The sequence below is a fragment of the Alnus glutinosa genome, chromosome 2 (assembly GCF_958979055.1).
Source record: "Alnus glutinosa chromosome 2, dhAlnGlut1.1, whole genome shotgun sequence".
NCBI classification, from domain to species: domain Eukaryota; kingdom Viridiplantae; phylum Streptophyta; class Magnoliopsida; order Fagales; family Betulaceae; genus Alnus; species Alnus glutinosa.
This window is the reverse complement of record NC_084887.1, coordinates 31,955,101-31,971,915: the sequence shown is the minus strand read 5'-3', so window position 1 is coordinate 31,971,915 and position 16,815 is coordinate 31,955,101. Positions and strand designations below refer to the sequence as shown.

At 36.7% G+C, this 16,815-nt stretch overlaps 1 protein-coding gene and 1 pseudogene across 1 annotated transcript; one reads left to right on the top strand and one right to left on the bottom strand.

Annotated features, from left to right (window-relative positions):
* The first annotated feature begins 1,893 nt into the window (after positions 1-1,893).
* LOC133859944 (uncharacterized) lies at positions 1,894-9,733 on the top strand (annotated as a pseudogene).
* A 5,232-nt stretch (positions 9,734-14,965) lies between these two features.
* Positions 14,966-16,069, bottom strand: LOC133860512 (uncharacterized). Its single transcript, XM_062296101.1, has 2 exons — positions 15,578-16,069; positions 14,966-15,403 (listed from the first exon to the last, which is right to left on the bottom strand). Exons 1-2 carry the CDS (start codon positions 16,067-16,069, stop codon positions 14,966-14,968), a joined length of 930 nt encoding a protein of 309 aa, XP_062152085.1.
* Between the last annotated feature and the right edge of the window lie 746 nt (positions 16,070-16,815).

The window sequence follows — 16,815 nt, the reverse complement described above, 5'->3', positions numbered from 1 at the left end:
ACATGAACAGTACTATAATGTATTGTTCCTTGACAAACAACCTCAGGATTACGAAACCCTAGTTGCGCCCGGACGCTGACATATCACGTCTGGATATATGCCTTCGCTGCGTGACTGCAATTTTCTATCTAAAGATTATTTTCACTCCAGGGCTTCTTATACCTCAAGCACACAAAATTTAAGACAAATTTCATGTGGAGAAATTTTAGAGAAATGTCTTAATAATTAAGAAATAGAGAAAAGTTCCTTGTGACCCTTGACTCTCTTATTGATCAGTCTACTTAATCCCATTGGGAAAAGCAACTCTTCTTTATTTCTCTACAAGACTGTCTTCTAAACCAAATCCATCCTTAACTGTTTATAGATGTTTAGGAGTTAGTGTGTGAACATGGGCTATAGTCATGAGCCTTGTATCTATATTTAGAGCATTCTTAGTAGTCTTGTCAAATTTTACTCACCAAAGTAGCTAAAAATTATTTTTCTCTATTCTGATGAGCCACTTTTTAAAAATTCTCTAAGAAACTTCACCATTTTAACTATTTATTATTATTATTCTATTTAAATAATATTTTTTTTTCATATATCTTTATTTTTTCTCTATTTAATCTTTTTACAAAGAATCATTCATATTCATGAAATAAAGACATTATCGTGTGAGAGAGATGAGAGATGGGAGATGGGAGAAGAAAATGAGAAGAAAAAAAGGAAAAAAGTGTGTTGATCATGTAAGAGAGAAAGGTGAAACAAAATTTGGTGAATTGTTGAGTAATATTCACTCATCAAAACTCTTTGGTTAAAATGGTGAGGCTGCTGGGAGTGATTTTTTAGTGTTTTCATCAAATTAGCTCACTAAAATAACTAAAAATTTATTTTGATGAAGCTACTTAAAATGCTCTTACGAAGTAGTAGTGGATCAGTTATCACATATTAGTGGGTCAGTTATCAGTGTTTTATTATTAAGTCAGTAGCCAAGTCATGAGCTACCAGATAATTTGTATTTAAGCACAACTGTTGATTGGGATCATCTATCCAGAATATTATCTTTGAATATTTCTTTTTTGACCGTGTGTTTGAGTGAAGGAGAAGGCTGGACCCCTTTAAGCCCCTTAAGCGTCAAAATCTATCTTTATTTTCAAATTATTTACCTTAAAATAATGAGGTTCCTTAACAAACTGTTAAAGTATCATATGTGCTCTCTCTATCTGTTGATCATGGGGTCCACCCACGACTCCAAGAGGTCGGTTTTGTGGGCTCTTCTGAAAAGCCTTACTGTCATGTGTCGTAAAGTGGCAGGATTTCTGCATTGATTGAGGAAAGAAAGATAGAAAAAAGAAAGTGGAAAAAAAAGGCCTTACCTTTCCCTATGCTCCGTACATTATGTGTGACGAAAAGTAAGAAAGATATGATTTCATTTTCATGGTATCTAGGAATTTGGGCTCCTGAGGTTATCAGAAAGTTATACGAGTCTTAAAACCCAATACATAGAAAAACAACATCGAAGGTTTAAAATCTCTTCGATCTTCTTCCTCTTCTTATTACTATATATTCTCGATCTGTTTCTGTCTTTTCCTTTCTTTTATTTTCACTTGTTTTTATTTAATTACAATGTTCATCATCCTAAAGTACAAAACATAAGCATCCATGCATCTTATTAACATTGCATGTTAGTTGTACGGATGGAACAGAGTGTTGAATGGTGCATACCTACGTAGACATGCATAACTTTTACATGCACTAAGAACTACTTTAATTTATTTTGTACTCATCATCTTCTTTAGTCCTTTTTCCCACTTTGGGTATTTGCGTTGTACGTCATTCTGCTTTTGATGATCATTATTAGCGATACATGCATCGGATTCTTGAAAGATAAGCATCCACCATGATAATGAGTGTTTAGCTATCTTTATGTATGGCCATGTACATGTACTAGCTAGCCATAGCCATACGATTGGTAATTTTTTTTTCTAGCCTATTTTCTTCGGTGGAAAGTTCTCTCTCTCTCTCTCCTTTGATTGCATGCGTGCATTATGAACTTCTGGATTTTAGCAAATGGACCGGTTATGCAGAAATCAACGAGCAGAAATAATGGAGAAGAAGAAGGAAGAACTTGATGGTAGAAGCTTAATAGACTTGGTGTTCTCTTGGTCTCTCCGGGATGTTCTCAATAAAGATCTTTACAAAAATCAGGTTGGTGTGTTTTTCTTTTTATCTAAACTAGCGTATAATTAACCTGCGCTATGTGCGGATTTATCATCATAATTTAATGAGTTCTGCCCTATAGTGATAGTACATTAGATGGATCAAATTAAAACCCAACACTAATTAAACCAAAAAAAAAAAAAAACAGCCATAAAATGCATTGCTTGAACGCGCTTTGAAGATCATTATCTTAAGCATAAAGAATAGTCCTTATCACCTTGCTAATGAACTCCTGTACCCCTACATATATATTTTTTTTTAAAAAAAATCCATATTTCTGCTATTTTCTTTATATTTTTTTTTAGAGAATACGTGTAAAATAGGTAATTCCAAGAATCTCTTCTTTTTCTTTTTCTTTTTCTTTTTTACCAGTTTCCAAGAATATTCCTCATTAAATTTTATATTTAGAAATAGGAAATTCCATCGTAGGTAATATTATAACGCTCATTTTTCTAACTTTCGCAGTTATTATTGTGCTTCAAACATATTTATGGAAGAAAAACATCTATAAACAGGGTATAAAATTTGGATCCTCTCCAGTTCACTTGAATTGGAGAGGAGCCAGTTAGTCTAAATGGGAGGGTAAAATTGTAAAAAAATAAAATGAAATGACAATTTTATCTTCCTTTTTCTACTAACCGGCTCATTTCCACTTCACTTGAACAAGAAAGGATCCTCTAAAAAAAAACGTGTTAAAGGTGAGCGTCATTAGAGCCTTTGATTCCATGCCTTAGAATTTCGTGAATTGTTGTTATAGTTCTTTTCAAATAAATATATGATACCTCAATTTAATTTAATTCATATTTATTTGTTTCCCAATTCGGTTTGGACATTAATAAGACTTTGCCTATTAATATGAGGATATATACTAAAGAAATCCTATTTCATTTAGATGTTTAATATATTTATATTTATGCGTATATATTATATAGGAAAAACTGCACTTACAACTCTTAATCTTTTATTATTTTTGCAATCATACCTTAAAATTTTTAAAAGGGGTGGGTTTCCACGCACCGGTGGCTCCCAGTCCCCTCTATCATCCGGTTTTCTATTGTTTTATTATCTTATGTTTTTTTTTAAGTTACTTGGGTTTTTGTTTCTTTTTATGGGAAACTTCTATGTTTGATTTTGTGTTGGTTACTCTCTTTACTGCAGTCCTATTTCTGGACTTCAATAGCGTTGTTACTGTTCTGGCCATCTTTTGGTGATTGTTGCAGGTCTCATGTGGGGATGCAGTTGGGCTTATCCTGATCTGTTTTCCTCTCACTTTTTTTACCGCCTTGAGCGACTCATTGAAAGGATCGGGTCATTTATTTGTCCAATTTTCTACCTATTGTATATATATCTGCGCTGTTTTAGTTTGATTTGGGTCTAATGTTGGAGGTCCACCCCTTTTTCATTATTAGGATTACCCATTTTCTCTTCTATTCGGATCAGAAGTGGGACGGATCCTCCCTTATAACCATTTTCCTTACTCAATTAGGAAAAAAATAACATGAGAATGTTTTGTTACAATTATAAGGCGTACGCGTAAAGCACATAGGATAGGGAAGGTGAACTATAATCCAAACAATATGGTAAGGATGTGTGCCATATATTTATGTATCTATATGTATGTATGTTAAATTGATAAATTCATTGGAATTTGGTTCAAGTTCTTTCCTGTTTTACTAGAATTGATTTATTTTATCTCCCTCTGCATTCTTGAGATTTGACATGTGAACTTTCATTTTTCATTCAATGATGTATATTTTGCTCCCACAAGCATATATGTGTAGATCTTCTCTCATATGAGTCATGGCATTTCCATGCATAAATAACTTGACATCATTTACTGGCAGGTTAAAAAGATCCCAGAGACATTCTCCTCAGAGACAGATTACAAGAAGTCATTTGTTCCTTCATTAATTGAGGAAACATATGCTGATTTGTTTTCCAACTTAACAACAGTACTTTCTCAAGCACCTACTTGGGAAATACACTCTGTTGAGAAATCTAGAAATTTTGAACCTCCTAAAGACTTGTTTTATGAAATTACATTGGAGAGAGATGAAGATAGTGACTCGGAGAGCGATGAAGAAAAAACTGAACCTGAGAAAGGTGATCTTATTGCCTTGACTGATGTTAGACCAAAATGCATTGCTGATTTGAACAGGCCCAAAAGATTCTATCTTATAGCTTATGTTCGTGGGCCAAGAAGCATGTTGACTGGTAAGATCCCGATACTGGCATCAAAACCCATTTGGATTGATCAAGATGTGCACGAGTACGAGAATGAAACACTTATTGTGAACAAGAAACAAACACTTTTTGCAGTTTATCTTATGAATTTGATAACAAATGTTCGTATATGGTGTGCACTGAACCCACCGGAAGGGGGAAACACAAACATCATTAAAACAATACTGCAAGCCAATTCACCAGTAAGAATTTGATCATATTTTCTTCTTTTACATTCTCAAGTATTTTGGCCATATTAGTTTCTCTTTTAAGACTTAAATTCCTGATGCATAATGTATTTATTCCAAACAGGTTGATGAAAATTGTATGACTTGCTTTTCTAAAGGAGAAAGCAGTCCTGCCCCTTCTGATCTACTGGAATAAATGATTAGCTCTTATAATCTAAATGGCTCTCAAGAAGCTGCTGTTTTAAGCTGCATTGGTATGAGAGACTGCAATCATCAAAACCCTGTCAAGCTGATATGGGGGCCTCCAGGGACCGGGAAAACGAAGACGGTTGGTGTCTTATTACATGCTCTCCTTAAAATGAAGAGCAGAACATTAACATGTGCTCCAACTAACATTGCGGTTTTGGAAGTTACAACACGGCTGCTGAGGTTGGTCAGGGAGTCGCTAGAGTATGATCCATACGGGCTTGGAGATATAGTTTTATTCGGGAATGGTAAGCGAATGAAGATTTATGATCGTTTCAATCATCCTAAAAAAAGAAAGAAGTTTGCTTATCGTAAAGATCTTCTTGATGTATTTCTCGACTATCGTGTTGATGTGCTTGTGAAGTGCTTTGCTCCTAAATCTGGCTGGAGAAATGGCTTAGAATCAATGGTATCTTTGCTTGATGACCCTAAATCGCAGTATGAAATATACTTGGAAAAAAAAGAAGAAGAAAAAAAGGAGGAGGAAAAAAGAAAGGCGGAAAGAAGAAAGGAGGAAAAAAGAAAGGAGGAAAAAAGGAAGGAATATAAAATGAAGGAGGAAAAAAGAAAGGAGGAAAAAAGAACGGTATATAAAAGGAAGGAGGAAAAAAGAAAGGAATATAAAAGGAAGGAGGAAAACAATGAGGGGGATGATAAACTCAAAAAGGACGATGATGAGCCCAAAAAGGATGATGATGATCTTTTGACGTTTGAGGAGTTTTTAAAAAAGACATTCTGTTCAATTCATGAGCAACTGAAGTTTTGTATGGTTAATTTGTATACGCACTTACCAACTTCTCTACTACCGTTAGAGGTAGTGAAAAAGATGTTTAGAGCACTTACTTTGCTTAAATCTCTTGAAAATGAAGTGTTATTACAAGTGCTCAATAATTTTGAAGGCATTGGAAGCAGAGTGGGTTGCCTTGCAAAGTTGAGTATGAGAGAAGAGTGCCTTCAGATACTGAGATATCTGACACTATCTCTGGCATCCTTTGTTCCAAATTTAACTGATCATTATTTAATAAACAACTTTTGCTTGGCAAATGCAAGCCTAGTGTTCTGTACTGCTTCAAGCTCTGCTAAATTACACCGTATTGAAGAAAAGAAACCATTGGAATATTTGGTTATTGATGAAGCTGCTCAGCTTAAAGAATGTGAATCAGCTATTCCTTTACAGCTATCCGGTGTCCGCCATGCTATTCTCGTAGGGGATGAAAAGCAGCTGCCTGCAATGGTTAAAAGCGAGGTTAGAGTTTTATCCTCGGTTTTTTTTATCTTTGCAAATTATGAACACCTCCCACTTTGTTTAACAACTTTTGAATGTGCACTTCTTAGATATCCAAGACGGCTGAATTTGGAAGAAGTTTGTTCGAAAGACTGGTCATGTTGGGGCGCCAGAAGCACCTTCTTGATGTCCAGTACAGGATGCATCCATCCATCAGCTTATTTCCAAACACACAGTTCTATAACAAACAGATTTCAGATGCTCTAAATGTTAAAGGAAGAGACTACGATAAGCGTTTCCTTCAGGGCAACATGTACAGCTCCTACTCTTTTATAAGCGTAGTTCATGGGAAGGAGGAATTTGGTCTCGGGTACAGTAAGAAGAATATGGTTGAGGCTGCTGTAGTCTCTGAGATAGTTGGGAATCTTTTTAAACGTATGTTTAAATGTTTAATAGAGTATTATTATCCAGAAAAAAAAATGCTTTTGGAATAGATAAATGATATGAATTTTTGTGACAGAATTCCTTGACACAAAGAAGAAGGTTAGCATAGGAGTTATATCACCGTATAAGGCTCAAGTTTCTACTATTGAAGAGAGGGTCAGAAAATACAGCAAGTCTGGAAGTGGCTTCATTGTGAATGTTCGCTCTGTTGATGGGTTCCAAGGAGGTGAGGATGATGTAATAATTATCTCTACTGTAAGATGTAATGGGAGTGGAAGAGTAGGTTTCCTTTCCAACCGACAAAGAGCAAATGTGGCACTGACTCGAGCAAGGTATTACTTGTATATATCAGATTTGCTGCATTCACATGAAAGACGTTTCAGTTTCTGTCGGTTTCGCAAAATTAAAATTTGGTCACTGTTTCATTCTTTAGGTATTGCCTTTGGATTTTGGGGGATGGGGTTACTTTACTCAAGAGTGACTCTATTTGGAAGAAACTAGTCATTGATGCCAAGGAACGTGGGTGTTTCTATGATGCCAATGAGGACAAGAGCTTGGCTCGGGCAATTACTGTTGCATTGGTGGAGTCTGAAAAGCTTCGCATTTTACTCAGTAATGACTCTATACTGTTCAGAGAGGCTAGATGGAAGGTGCGTAGATGCATGCAATATATGTTTTGGTGGAATTTTGATTTTGTATTGGATTTGAGCTTGTATGAATTTACGATGTAACTATTACCTCAACTAAATACAGGTTTACTTCGGCATAAATTTCCAAAAATCTATTGCTAGAATTCACAATGTAGAGATTCGTAATGAAGTGCTTTTTCTGTTGGAAAAGCTTTCAAGTGGTTGGCGCCAGCCTCATGAGAAGAGAAACCTCATTGTCCATGATGGTACTTCTTCTCAACTTTTAGAGACGTGCAAGGTCGATGGGCGGCTGATTCTGGTTTGGACTGTAGATATTCTCAAGGAGTATTCATGTCACATTTAGGTCATGAAGTTTTGGGATGTTGCGCCATTATCTGATATAAAAAAACTAGCAAAGGATCTTGACATGGTATTTGGGAACTACACAGTGGATACGATGCATCGCTGTCAACACAGATGCGTAAAGGGGTATAAGCTAATTATCTGGATTTGCGTTTAAATATAATACATTTAACTGATGATCCCACCTCTCATCAATTTGAATTTGGTACAGGAGTTTAGTTGTCCCGATGAGATGGCCATTGGACTCCACCTCTACTAGGTGTCCTAAAGGTGATAGTATGCGGTTCCTTTCGGGATCGCTATCCTCACTAAGTTTAAGGGATAAGCCAGAAACATCTGCCGCAACTTCTAGGTGAGTGAAACACTTCCAAACTCTTCAATTTTTGACAATTCTTACACATGGATATTTCTTTTTTTCTTTTTTCTTTTTGATGAACTAAACCATTTTATAACGAAACACTTCAATTACAATTCACTCCAATGAAAACTGAAAACTCTCCCAATAACAGGGAACAAGACAAACACTACACAGGAAAGCCATAACCTAGAATAGAAAATAACACCTGGCTAAAACAAAGAACATCAAATTAAAGCACAAGGTTACAACTTCCAAAACTGAACAAGATGAACAGACATAGCCGACCGCTCAATCTTCCTCCTAAATATGAGTCTCCTCCTAACTTCCCATTAAATTTGAGCAACAAAAGCTTCTTCCATCCATGGAGTGTTCCCATGACATAAATCATTTCTCAATCTCCACAAATGATTAACAGCAACCGCCAAACAAAGTTTACAGAGTAGAACCTGCAAACCACGACCTTTGAGTGTACATGACCATCGCGCAATATCATCCCATTCGATACACAACTTCTGAACCAAACACAAGGACATCAAGTGTCTCCATATCCTCTTGCAGAAACTGCAGTGGAAGAAAAGATGAGCTATACATTCTTGTCCCCCATAACAGAACCTGCAAAGAGTATTACCCTCAAATCCCCACCAGCACATCTGATCCTTTGCAACAAGAGCGCCCCTGAAAATAAGCCACAAGATAAAAGCATGTTGTGGGATAGCCAAGGGAAACCAGACAACATGACACCACGATACCTCCAGGAACTTGGTCCTAAGGCAGTCCCACGTTTTCAGAGCAAGAATAGACCCCCTTTTTTTGACTTCCAAACCGGAGTATCCTTATCACCAATATTATCAACAGCAAACAACCTACTCTGTGGAGATCTGACCAAGCAGGAGGCCATGCCCAATGCCCGTCAATGAGGACAAAAGATACTCGGGCGTCTAGGCTAGCTACTTCCAGTATCATAAACACATGGGTATTTCTCTTTTGCATAATCGCTTTAAATAAAAACCAAAGAATTGTTTTGGCTTGCAGTCAAATAGGAACGTTAGACGTAATTACTTATGCAGTGATAAAATATAAAATAGAAGGGACATAAGGAATTTAGGTGGTTCAACCTTTCAGGGCATATGTCCAAGTGGACAAAAACCCTACAAAGGCTACATATATCTTACATCTTTGAATTTGTGTTACAACCAGATCGATGTTATATATGATCGATTTATTGTTCCTTGACTTGTTATGAAACCTTTGACACTGGGTTGTTTGAAAGACTAACGAATATTTACAAATGAATATCAGAAATCATTCCAAAAAGTATAGAATTATGAATAAATCGAAAGATGTTGGCTTGAAGCAGAAGTGGCAAAGGCGCGCGGCAGAATGACTGATGAGGTAAGATTGCCTTCTTTTTGGTATTCTGGACTGGAAAAAGCAGAAGTGGCAAAATGACCGAGGTTTTGCAAGCCTTAAAATTTGGGGGATTAATGTAAATTGGCTTATTGTAACTTATTTTGGTATCAACTTAAGTTGGCTTGGAGTTACTTTTGAGCCACTTATGGAAGCCTTAGCTCGTGTAGCCCATTACGTTGGAGACATGTTACATGCATATCACTTGTACATCTTTTGTACATCACTATTCTAAATCAACCATTAGATTTGTAGAACCTACAAAGATTCACATGTAGGTCCTATAGATCCAAGAATTCTTGCGGGTCCAACAAATCCAATAGTTGATTTACAAAAGTGATGTACAAAAGATGTACAAGTGATATTTCTCCAATAAAAAATATTAGAATCATCTGTGAAATGGGCAACCATGTGTGTAAATATGTACTTTGAATATATTTAAATTACTATTTATAGCAAGAGTTTAGGTTTATTGAAAATAATGAATTTAATCTTTTAATTAATATTTTAAAACTCTCTTTCTTCTAGACAAATTTGAACAAAGATGTGAAATATTTAACTTAAATGAGAGGAATGATCTAAAATTAAAGTTCAAAATCATTATCTCTATAAGAAATGATGAATTTAATCATTTAATTACTATCTAACAAATATGTTATCCAACACTTTGGGGAGATGCCTGCATAACCGGATTGGAATGCACATCAATTAGCTATCTAAATTGTTAGCAATTTGTGCATTTGGATAACTATAGTGAGAAAACTTATGTAAGACCTAACAATTCGTTTAAGTGGCCAGACTGTCCAAAATTTATTGGACAGCTGATGCCCACACGGGCACTCTTAGCAATAGATGCCCTAGCAATTTGAACAACTAATTCCAGTGGATCCGTATCCGTATGAGGATGCCAAAAGTACACCGGATGGTATTAATAAATAAGTTGAGTAATCTCCTGCATGCATTCTAGCACGCAAAGAAATGGGGAGGAGTGCATCACCTCTAATTTTACAAAGGTTTATTTACCAAGAAACGTTGACGAAAAGTAACCTTTTTATGAAATATATTCAACAGCTAAATCAGCAAGCGAAAATCATGTTTTACTGGCCTTCTACGTAACATCAATGCAGAATTATAACAATAAATATCATCACTTTTCAACTGTCTGTATCCTCATCTTTTGACATAGGGATCGATCTGATCCGTGCTGAAAATAAATAATTAATTAAATAAAATAAAATGAAACAGAATAAATTCTAATCTCCTCCGGGGATATGACAAAATTGGGGACATGATACTGTACAAGACTACAGAAGAATAATCAAAATATATATATATATATGTGGGGACATCGCTCAAATTATAGGCCCCAAGATTAATTGACCAACCTTTAGAGCAAGCCATCAATTTACAAATGTTACAGGTGCTGTCAGCCACTGGAAGAAGGCTCGGTTAGCTCTTGAAGCTGACTGGATCAGCTCTATACAACATAACGGAATTGTTTTGCTGCAGTCAAGTCAAATTTGGGACATTACGGTGACTATCGGCAAACTCGGGGACTAGACGCTTTAGAACTCTTCCCCCTATCCCTTGCATATGCCCATAACTACTTCTTCCCCCATCACAGCTTTTGCTCTCAAGATAGTCTGAGGCTGCACCAGCAAGAGCTTTCAACCAAACCGGCACTAGAGATTCTGCTTCCCCATGGTTTAGATATTCAATTGGAAGTCCATGCACCTGTATAACTCAAGCAGTCAAATAATCTGAAATGCAAGAGACTATTTACAGAAGTAAAGTAAGCAGATGGCTGGTTACAGGTAACTCATGAAAGGTCTCTGTTTTGGCAGACAAGAAAAAATATCATGTTGAAAACATCTTCAATTGCAGCATTGTACACTAACAAATAATTAAAGCTCCAGAGTTTAAAGATTTCATGATATTCAAATGTAGCGATGAGATTGACTATTATCAAATTCTAGAAAGAACAGAGAGAAAGAGTACGAAAAACAGATAAATGAAGAAAATAAATTCTTATTATCTGAATAGTCGTGGTCAAGAGTCAACCTTTACAAATATATATATAGGCTGAAAAATACAAGCCTAAAAACTGAACTAACAAAATAACTGAACTAACAGAGACTAAAACAGAGTAACCATACAAAGGAAAGAAAAATTCTTTTCTTTAACTCTAACACTCCCCCTCAAGATGGATGACATATGTCCTTGACAGACATCTTGGACATCAACTGGTGAAAAAGAGTACATCCAAGTGGTTTAATCAGAATATCTGCAAGCTAATGTTTAGAGGAGACATGAAAAGTCTTGTTGAAGCCAAGCTGAATCTTTTCCCGAATAAGATGACAGTCTATTTCTATATGCTTCGTTCGTTCATGATACACGGGATTTGCAGCAATGTGAAGAGCTGCTTGGCTGTCACAATATAAGAAAGCAGCTTGTGGATGAGGAACCAACAAATCCTTAAGCAAGGAACGAAGCCACATAAGTTCACAACATGTTGAGGCCATAGACCTATATTCAGATTCAGCAGAAGAACGTAAAACAGTTTGTTGCTTCTTAGATTTCCAGGAGATGAGAGAGTCACCAAGAAAAACACAATAACCTGTGATGGACTTACGGGTATCCAAACACCCTGCCCAATCAGCATCACAAAAAGCCTTGATATGCATATTTGATTTTGCAAGACAGAAAAGACCTTGAGCTGGAGCAGACTTGATATATCTAAGAACCCGGTGACCTGCATCAAGATGGGGTTGTCTCGGTTTATCCATAAACTGACTTAAAGTTTGAACTGAATAAGCCAGGTCAGGCCGAGTAATAGTCAAATAAAGGAGTCGGCCAATCAATCTTCTAAAAACAGTAGGATCCGAAATGAGAACACCATCATCTCTAGACAATTTTAAATTCTGCTCCATAGGGAATTGAGCAGGTTTTGATGCCAACAAGCTTGAATCTTCTAAGATCTCTAAAGCATACTTCCTTTGGCTAACAGAAATTCCACTAGAGGACCGGGCAATCTCTAGGCCAAGAAAGTATTTCAAAGAACCCAAATCCTTGAGTTTAAATTTGTCATTCAGCATAGTAATGAAGGAAGAAATAGCAACAGAATCATTGCTTGCAATGGCCACATCATCAACATAAATAAGTAAAGCAATGAAAGAAGAACCTTGTACCCGAGTGAACAAGGAGTAATCTGCCTTTGATTGGACAAAACCAAGATTAATAAGAGTTGAAGAAAATTTAGAAAACCATTGCCTTGAGGCTTGCTTCAAGCCATAGAGAGACTTGGTGAGCCGACACACCTTAGTCTCCCCCTTAACACCAAATCCCGGAGGCATTTTCATGTAAACCTCCTCATGTAAATCACCATGCAAAAAAGCATTGTTAACATCCAATTGGTGTAGAAACCAATTCTTGGTAGCAGCTAGGGCTAAAAAACACCTAACAGTGGTCATTTTTGCTACAGGGGAAAAAGTGTCATGATAGTCCAAACCCTCACATTGAGTATACCCCTTAGCTAATAGCCGAGCCTTATACCTTTCAATCCTACCGTTGGCCTTATGTTTGATTTTATAAACCCACTTACACCCGATTGGTGTTTATGAGGTGGGAGATCACAAACAACCCAAGTTTTATTAGCCTCCAAAGCTGAAGTCTCAGCTGACATAGCATCACGCCAATGATCAAATTTAACAGCCTCATGATAAAAACTAGGTTCAGATTGAGCAGAAATTGAAAAACAGAAATGTCTATATGCAGAAGACAAACGATCATAAGAAACATAATGAGATAAAGAGTAAGGAATACCTAAATGTTGTGCTGTGGAGGAAACTAGAGATGGGAAAGAAGAAGCCAATTGACAATGATAATTCTGCAGGTATCGAGGCTTGGTTTTAATTCTTGTTGATTGTCGAAGAGTAGAAGGTTGAGATAATGATGGAAGAGAGATGTCTAAAGACTGCTGAGGCAAAATATTTATAGGATGGGATTGTGAGTGAGATTCTTGTGGATAAAAAGAATCTGGTTGATGAATTTGTTCTGGTTGAGGAGAAGCATGTGTTTCTGGTTGATAAGAGGCAGATGGTTGTGATGTAGATTTAAAATTTGAGTAATAAGATGGTAGGAAAACAGGAAATTCATAAGAGGTATCAATAGAAATAGGTAAAGAAATATGCGAATTGGATGATTTAAAAGAAAGAAAACAACCATCACGGGAAGATTGTGTGAGATTAATGGCAAAAGGAAATATTTGTTCATGAAAGACAGCATCTCGGGAAACAACAATAGATTGTGTATGCAAATTGAAAAATTTGTATCCTTTTGTGCCAAAAGGGTATCCAATAAAAACACAAGGAGTGGCTCGTGAATCAAATTTGATTCTATTCCTAGATAGAGTGGAAATATAAGCTAAACAACCAAAAACTTTTAGATGGGAATAAGACGGTGAAGTAGAAAAAAGCAATTCATGGGGAGTTTTATTTGACAAAACAGGAGTTGGAATCCGGTTAATAAGATGAACTGCTATTAAAATACAGTCACCCCAAAAAGAAAGAGGAACTTGAGATTGAAATCTCAAAGCCCTAGCAACATTTAACAAGTGTTGATGTTTGCACTCCACAACAACATTTTGTTGTGGAGTTTCAACACAACTTAATTGATGAATGGTGCCATGTGAAGAAAAAAAATCATCCATCTTAAATTCCGAACCATTATCTGAACGCAAACATTTGATTTTGAAGTTAAATTGTGTTTGAACAAGATTAAAAAAAGATTGTATTAAAGAACGAGTTTGTGCTTTGGATTTCATCAAGTGAACCCAAGTAAACCGGGTATGATCATCAACAATAGTAAGAAAGTAACGTGAACCATTTATTGAAGAAGTGGCCATTGGCCCCCAAATGTCACAATGAATTATTTCAAAAGGCATACAACTCACACTTGTATGTACAGGGAAAGGAAGTCGATGTTGTCTAGCTAAGGGACAAACAGTGCAAATGTCATGAGAATTACAAGATATCTCTGGAAATTTATTATGCAACAAGTGCATTCGGGTGAAGGATGGATGGCCTAACCTATAGTACCATACATCATTCAAAGAGGTTTTTATTGAATTGAAACAAGTATTGTATGATGAAGATGATTCGGAAGAAACCTTCAGATCCTGCAGCAAGTAGAATAGGCCACCTTCTTCCCTACCCACTCCAATCTTGCTCCAAGGGCACAAATTCTGTATAAAACAAAAACTAGCAAGAAAGATAGGACATGCTTTCAAAAATTTAATAATCTTGCTAGCCGAAATGAGATTAAAGGTGAATGAAGGAACACACAAGACTTCAGTCAATGTAAGATTGGCTGAAATAACAACAGTTCCTATGTGTGTGACAGGAACTACAGAACCGTTTAGAAGTTTGACATAAGTGGAAACTACTGCAGTGATAGTAGTGAAAAGAGATGGACAATTGATCATATGATCAGTTGCCCCTGTATCAATAATCCAGGGAGTGGATTTTGAAGTAGAAGGTGGAAATTTTGGAATAGAAATAGAAGAAAAAACTGAATATTTAGGATTGATAGAGAAGAAATGAGAAAAAGAACCTGTTACTGAAGAAGAACTGGAAGCCGGAGCAGATGGAGTAGTAGGAATACTACCTGCCATGTTTGCAAAAGGCTATTGAACGAGGGATTGTTGCTGTAACAGGGAGAGAAGCTGTTGACATTGAATAGGCGTAATAGTCAGTTGAGGAAGAGCTTGTGGAGGATCATGCTGCTGAGGTTGAGTGACCAAAACCAAATCAGATTCTTGCACATTATTTGCAGAATGTGAAGAAGAAGGCTTATTAAGGTTCTTGGTGAACTTGAACCCTGGGGGGAAACCATGAAGCCGATAACACTTGTCGGCAATATGCCCGGGTACTTTACAATGAGTACAAACAGGTTTATCTTTCCGATAAGGCTGCTTGACGAACCAAGCCACTGGTGCAGTCATAAGAGCAGCAGATTCCAGATTGAAAGAAGGATTCTTGACAGAGATTTCTTGCTGCTTTTCCTCTTGAGTGATCATGGAGAAAACCTTGTTGATTGAAGGCAAAGGCTCCATGAGAAGTATCTGACCTCAAATCGCAATGAAAGACTCATTGAGTCCCATGAGAAATTGATAAACATATTCTTGGGGATAGTGTGCTACGACGACTTTCATTCCTCCACAAGAACACGAAGGAATAGATCGATAATTGCTCAGCTCATCCCATAGGGATTTGAGCTGAGTGAAATAGCAGCTCACAGAAAAATTATCTTGCGTAAGTGCCGAAATGGATTTTTGCAACTGAAAAACCCTAGGTCCATTCTTCTGAGAGAAACGTTCCTTCAAATCGAGCCACATGCCATGGCATGTATCGATGTAAATCACGCTCGCGGCAATTTCTTTGGACACGAAATTAAGGATCCATGACAAGACCATATTGTTGCAGCGTATCCAAGTTTGATACTCAACGCCGGATTCAACAACAGGTTGAAGAAGGGAACCATCGACGAAAGCCAATTTGTTTTTGGCGGTGAGCGCCATGATCATTGAGTGGCTCCAAGTGTTGTAATTTTCGCCGATTAAGGGCTGAGAAACAAGAATTGTTCCCGAAGATTCTCCATGAGGGAGATAAAACGGACTTGCCGGATTTGTGAAAATGGAAGGAGAAATGGAGAATTGAAACGGTTGATTATCAGTGTTTGGTGGATTATCAGGGAGTGGAGAAGATGAAGACGGAATCTCAGACGCCATTGATGTTTGCTCTGATACCACATCAAATTCTAGAAAGAACAGAGAGAAAGAGTGCGGAAAACAGAGAAATGAAGAAAATGAATTCTTATTATCTGAATAGTCGTGGTCAAGAGTCAACCTTTACAAATATATATATAGGCTGAAAAATACAAGCCTAAAAACTGAACTAACAAAATAATTGAACTAACAAAATAACTGAACTAACAGAGACTAAAACAGAGTAACTATACAAAGGAAAGAAAAATTCTTTTCTTTAACTCTAATAACTATATATATATATACAGAACTGAAAACACTAGTGTGCAAGTGTGAGTACGTTTCCTATGGGTTTTGGGTTATACAAACTTTTATTACAGAGAGCATGTCCCAACTCATTTGCAATGCATAGGCCAAGTTTCCTATTTTCTAGCTCAGGAATACACACACACACAAACACATAGTGCAAGAGAGAGAAAGAGACCGCTGAGTGTAGCCATCCACACAAAGATTCCCAACAAAGATTAGCGTTCCAGGTTGTTCTCTCACTTATACTGCATATTGCTGCCAATTGTTGCAAGATTGTCGCACATTTGTGAACCTATAAAGAGGGAGCAGCAAATAACTTCTTAGCTGTATTCCACATGGATGTAATCGCATTAACAAATCAATTGTCAATAAGGCAAATGGGTGTCCCCTTTAGAGTGAATTACTCCATTCTATTTTGTATAGGAATTGGATAGAATGCATACAAATGAGCGCCATTAAAT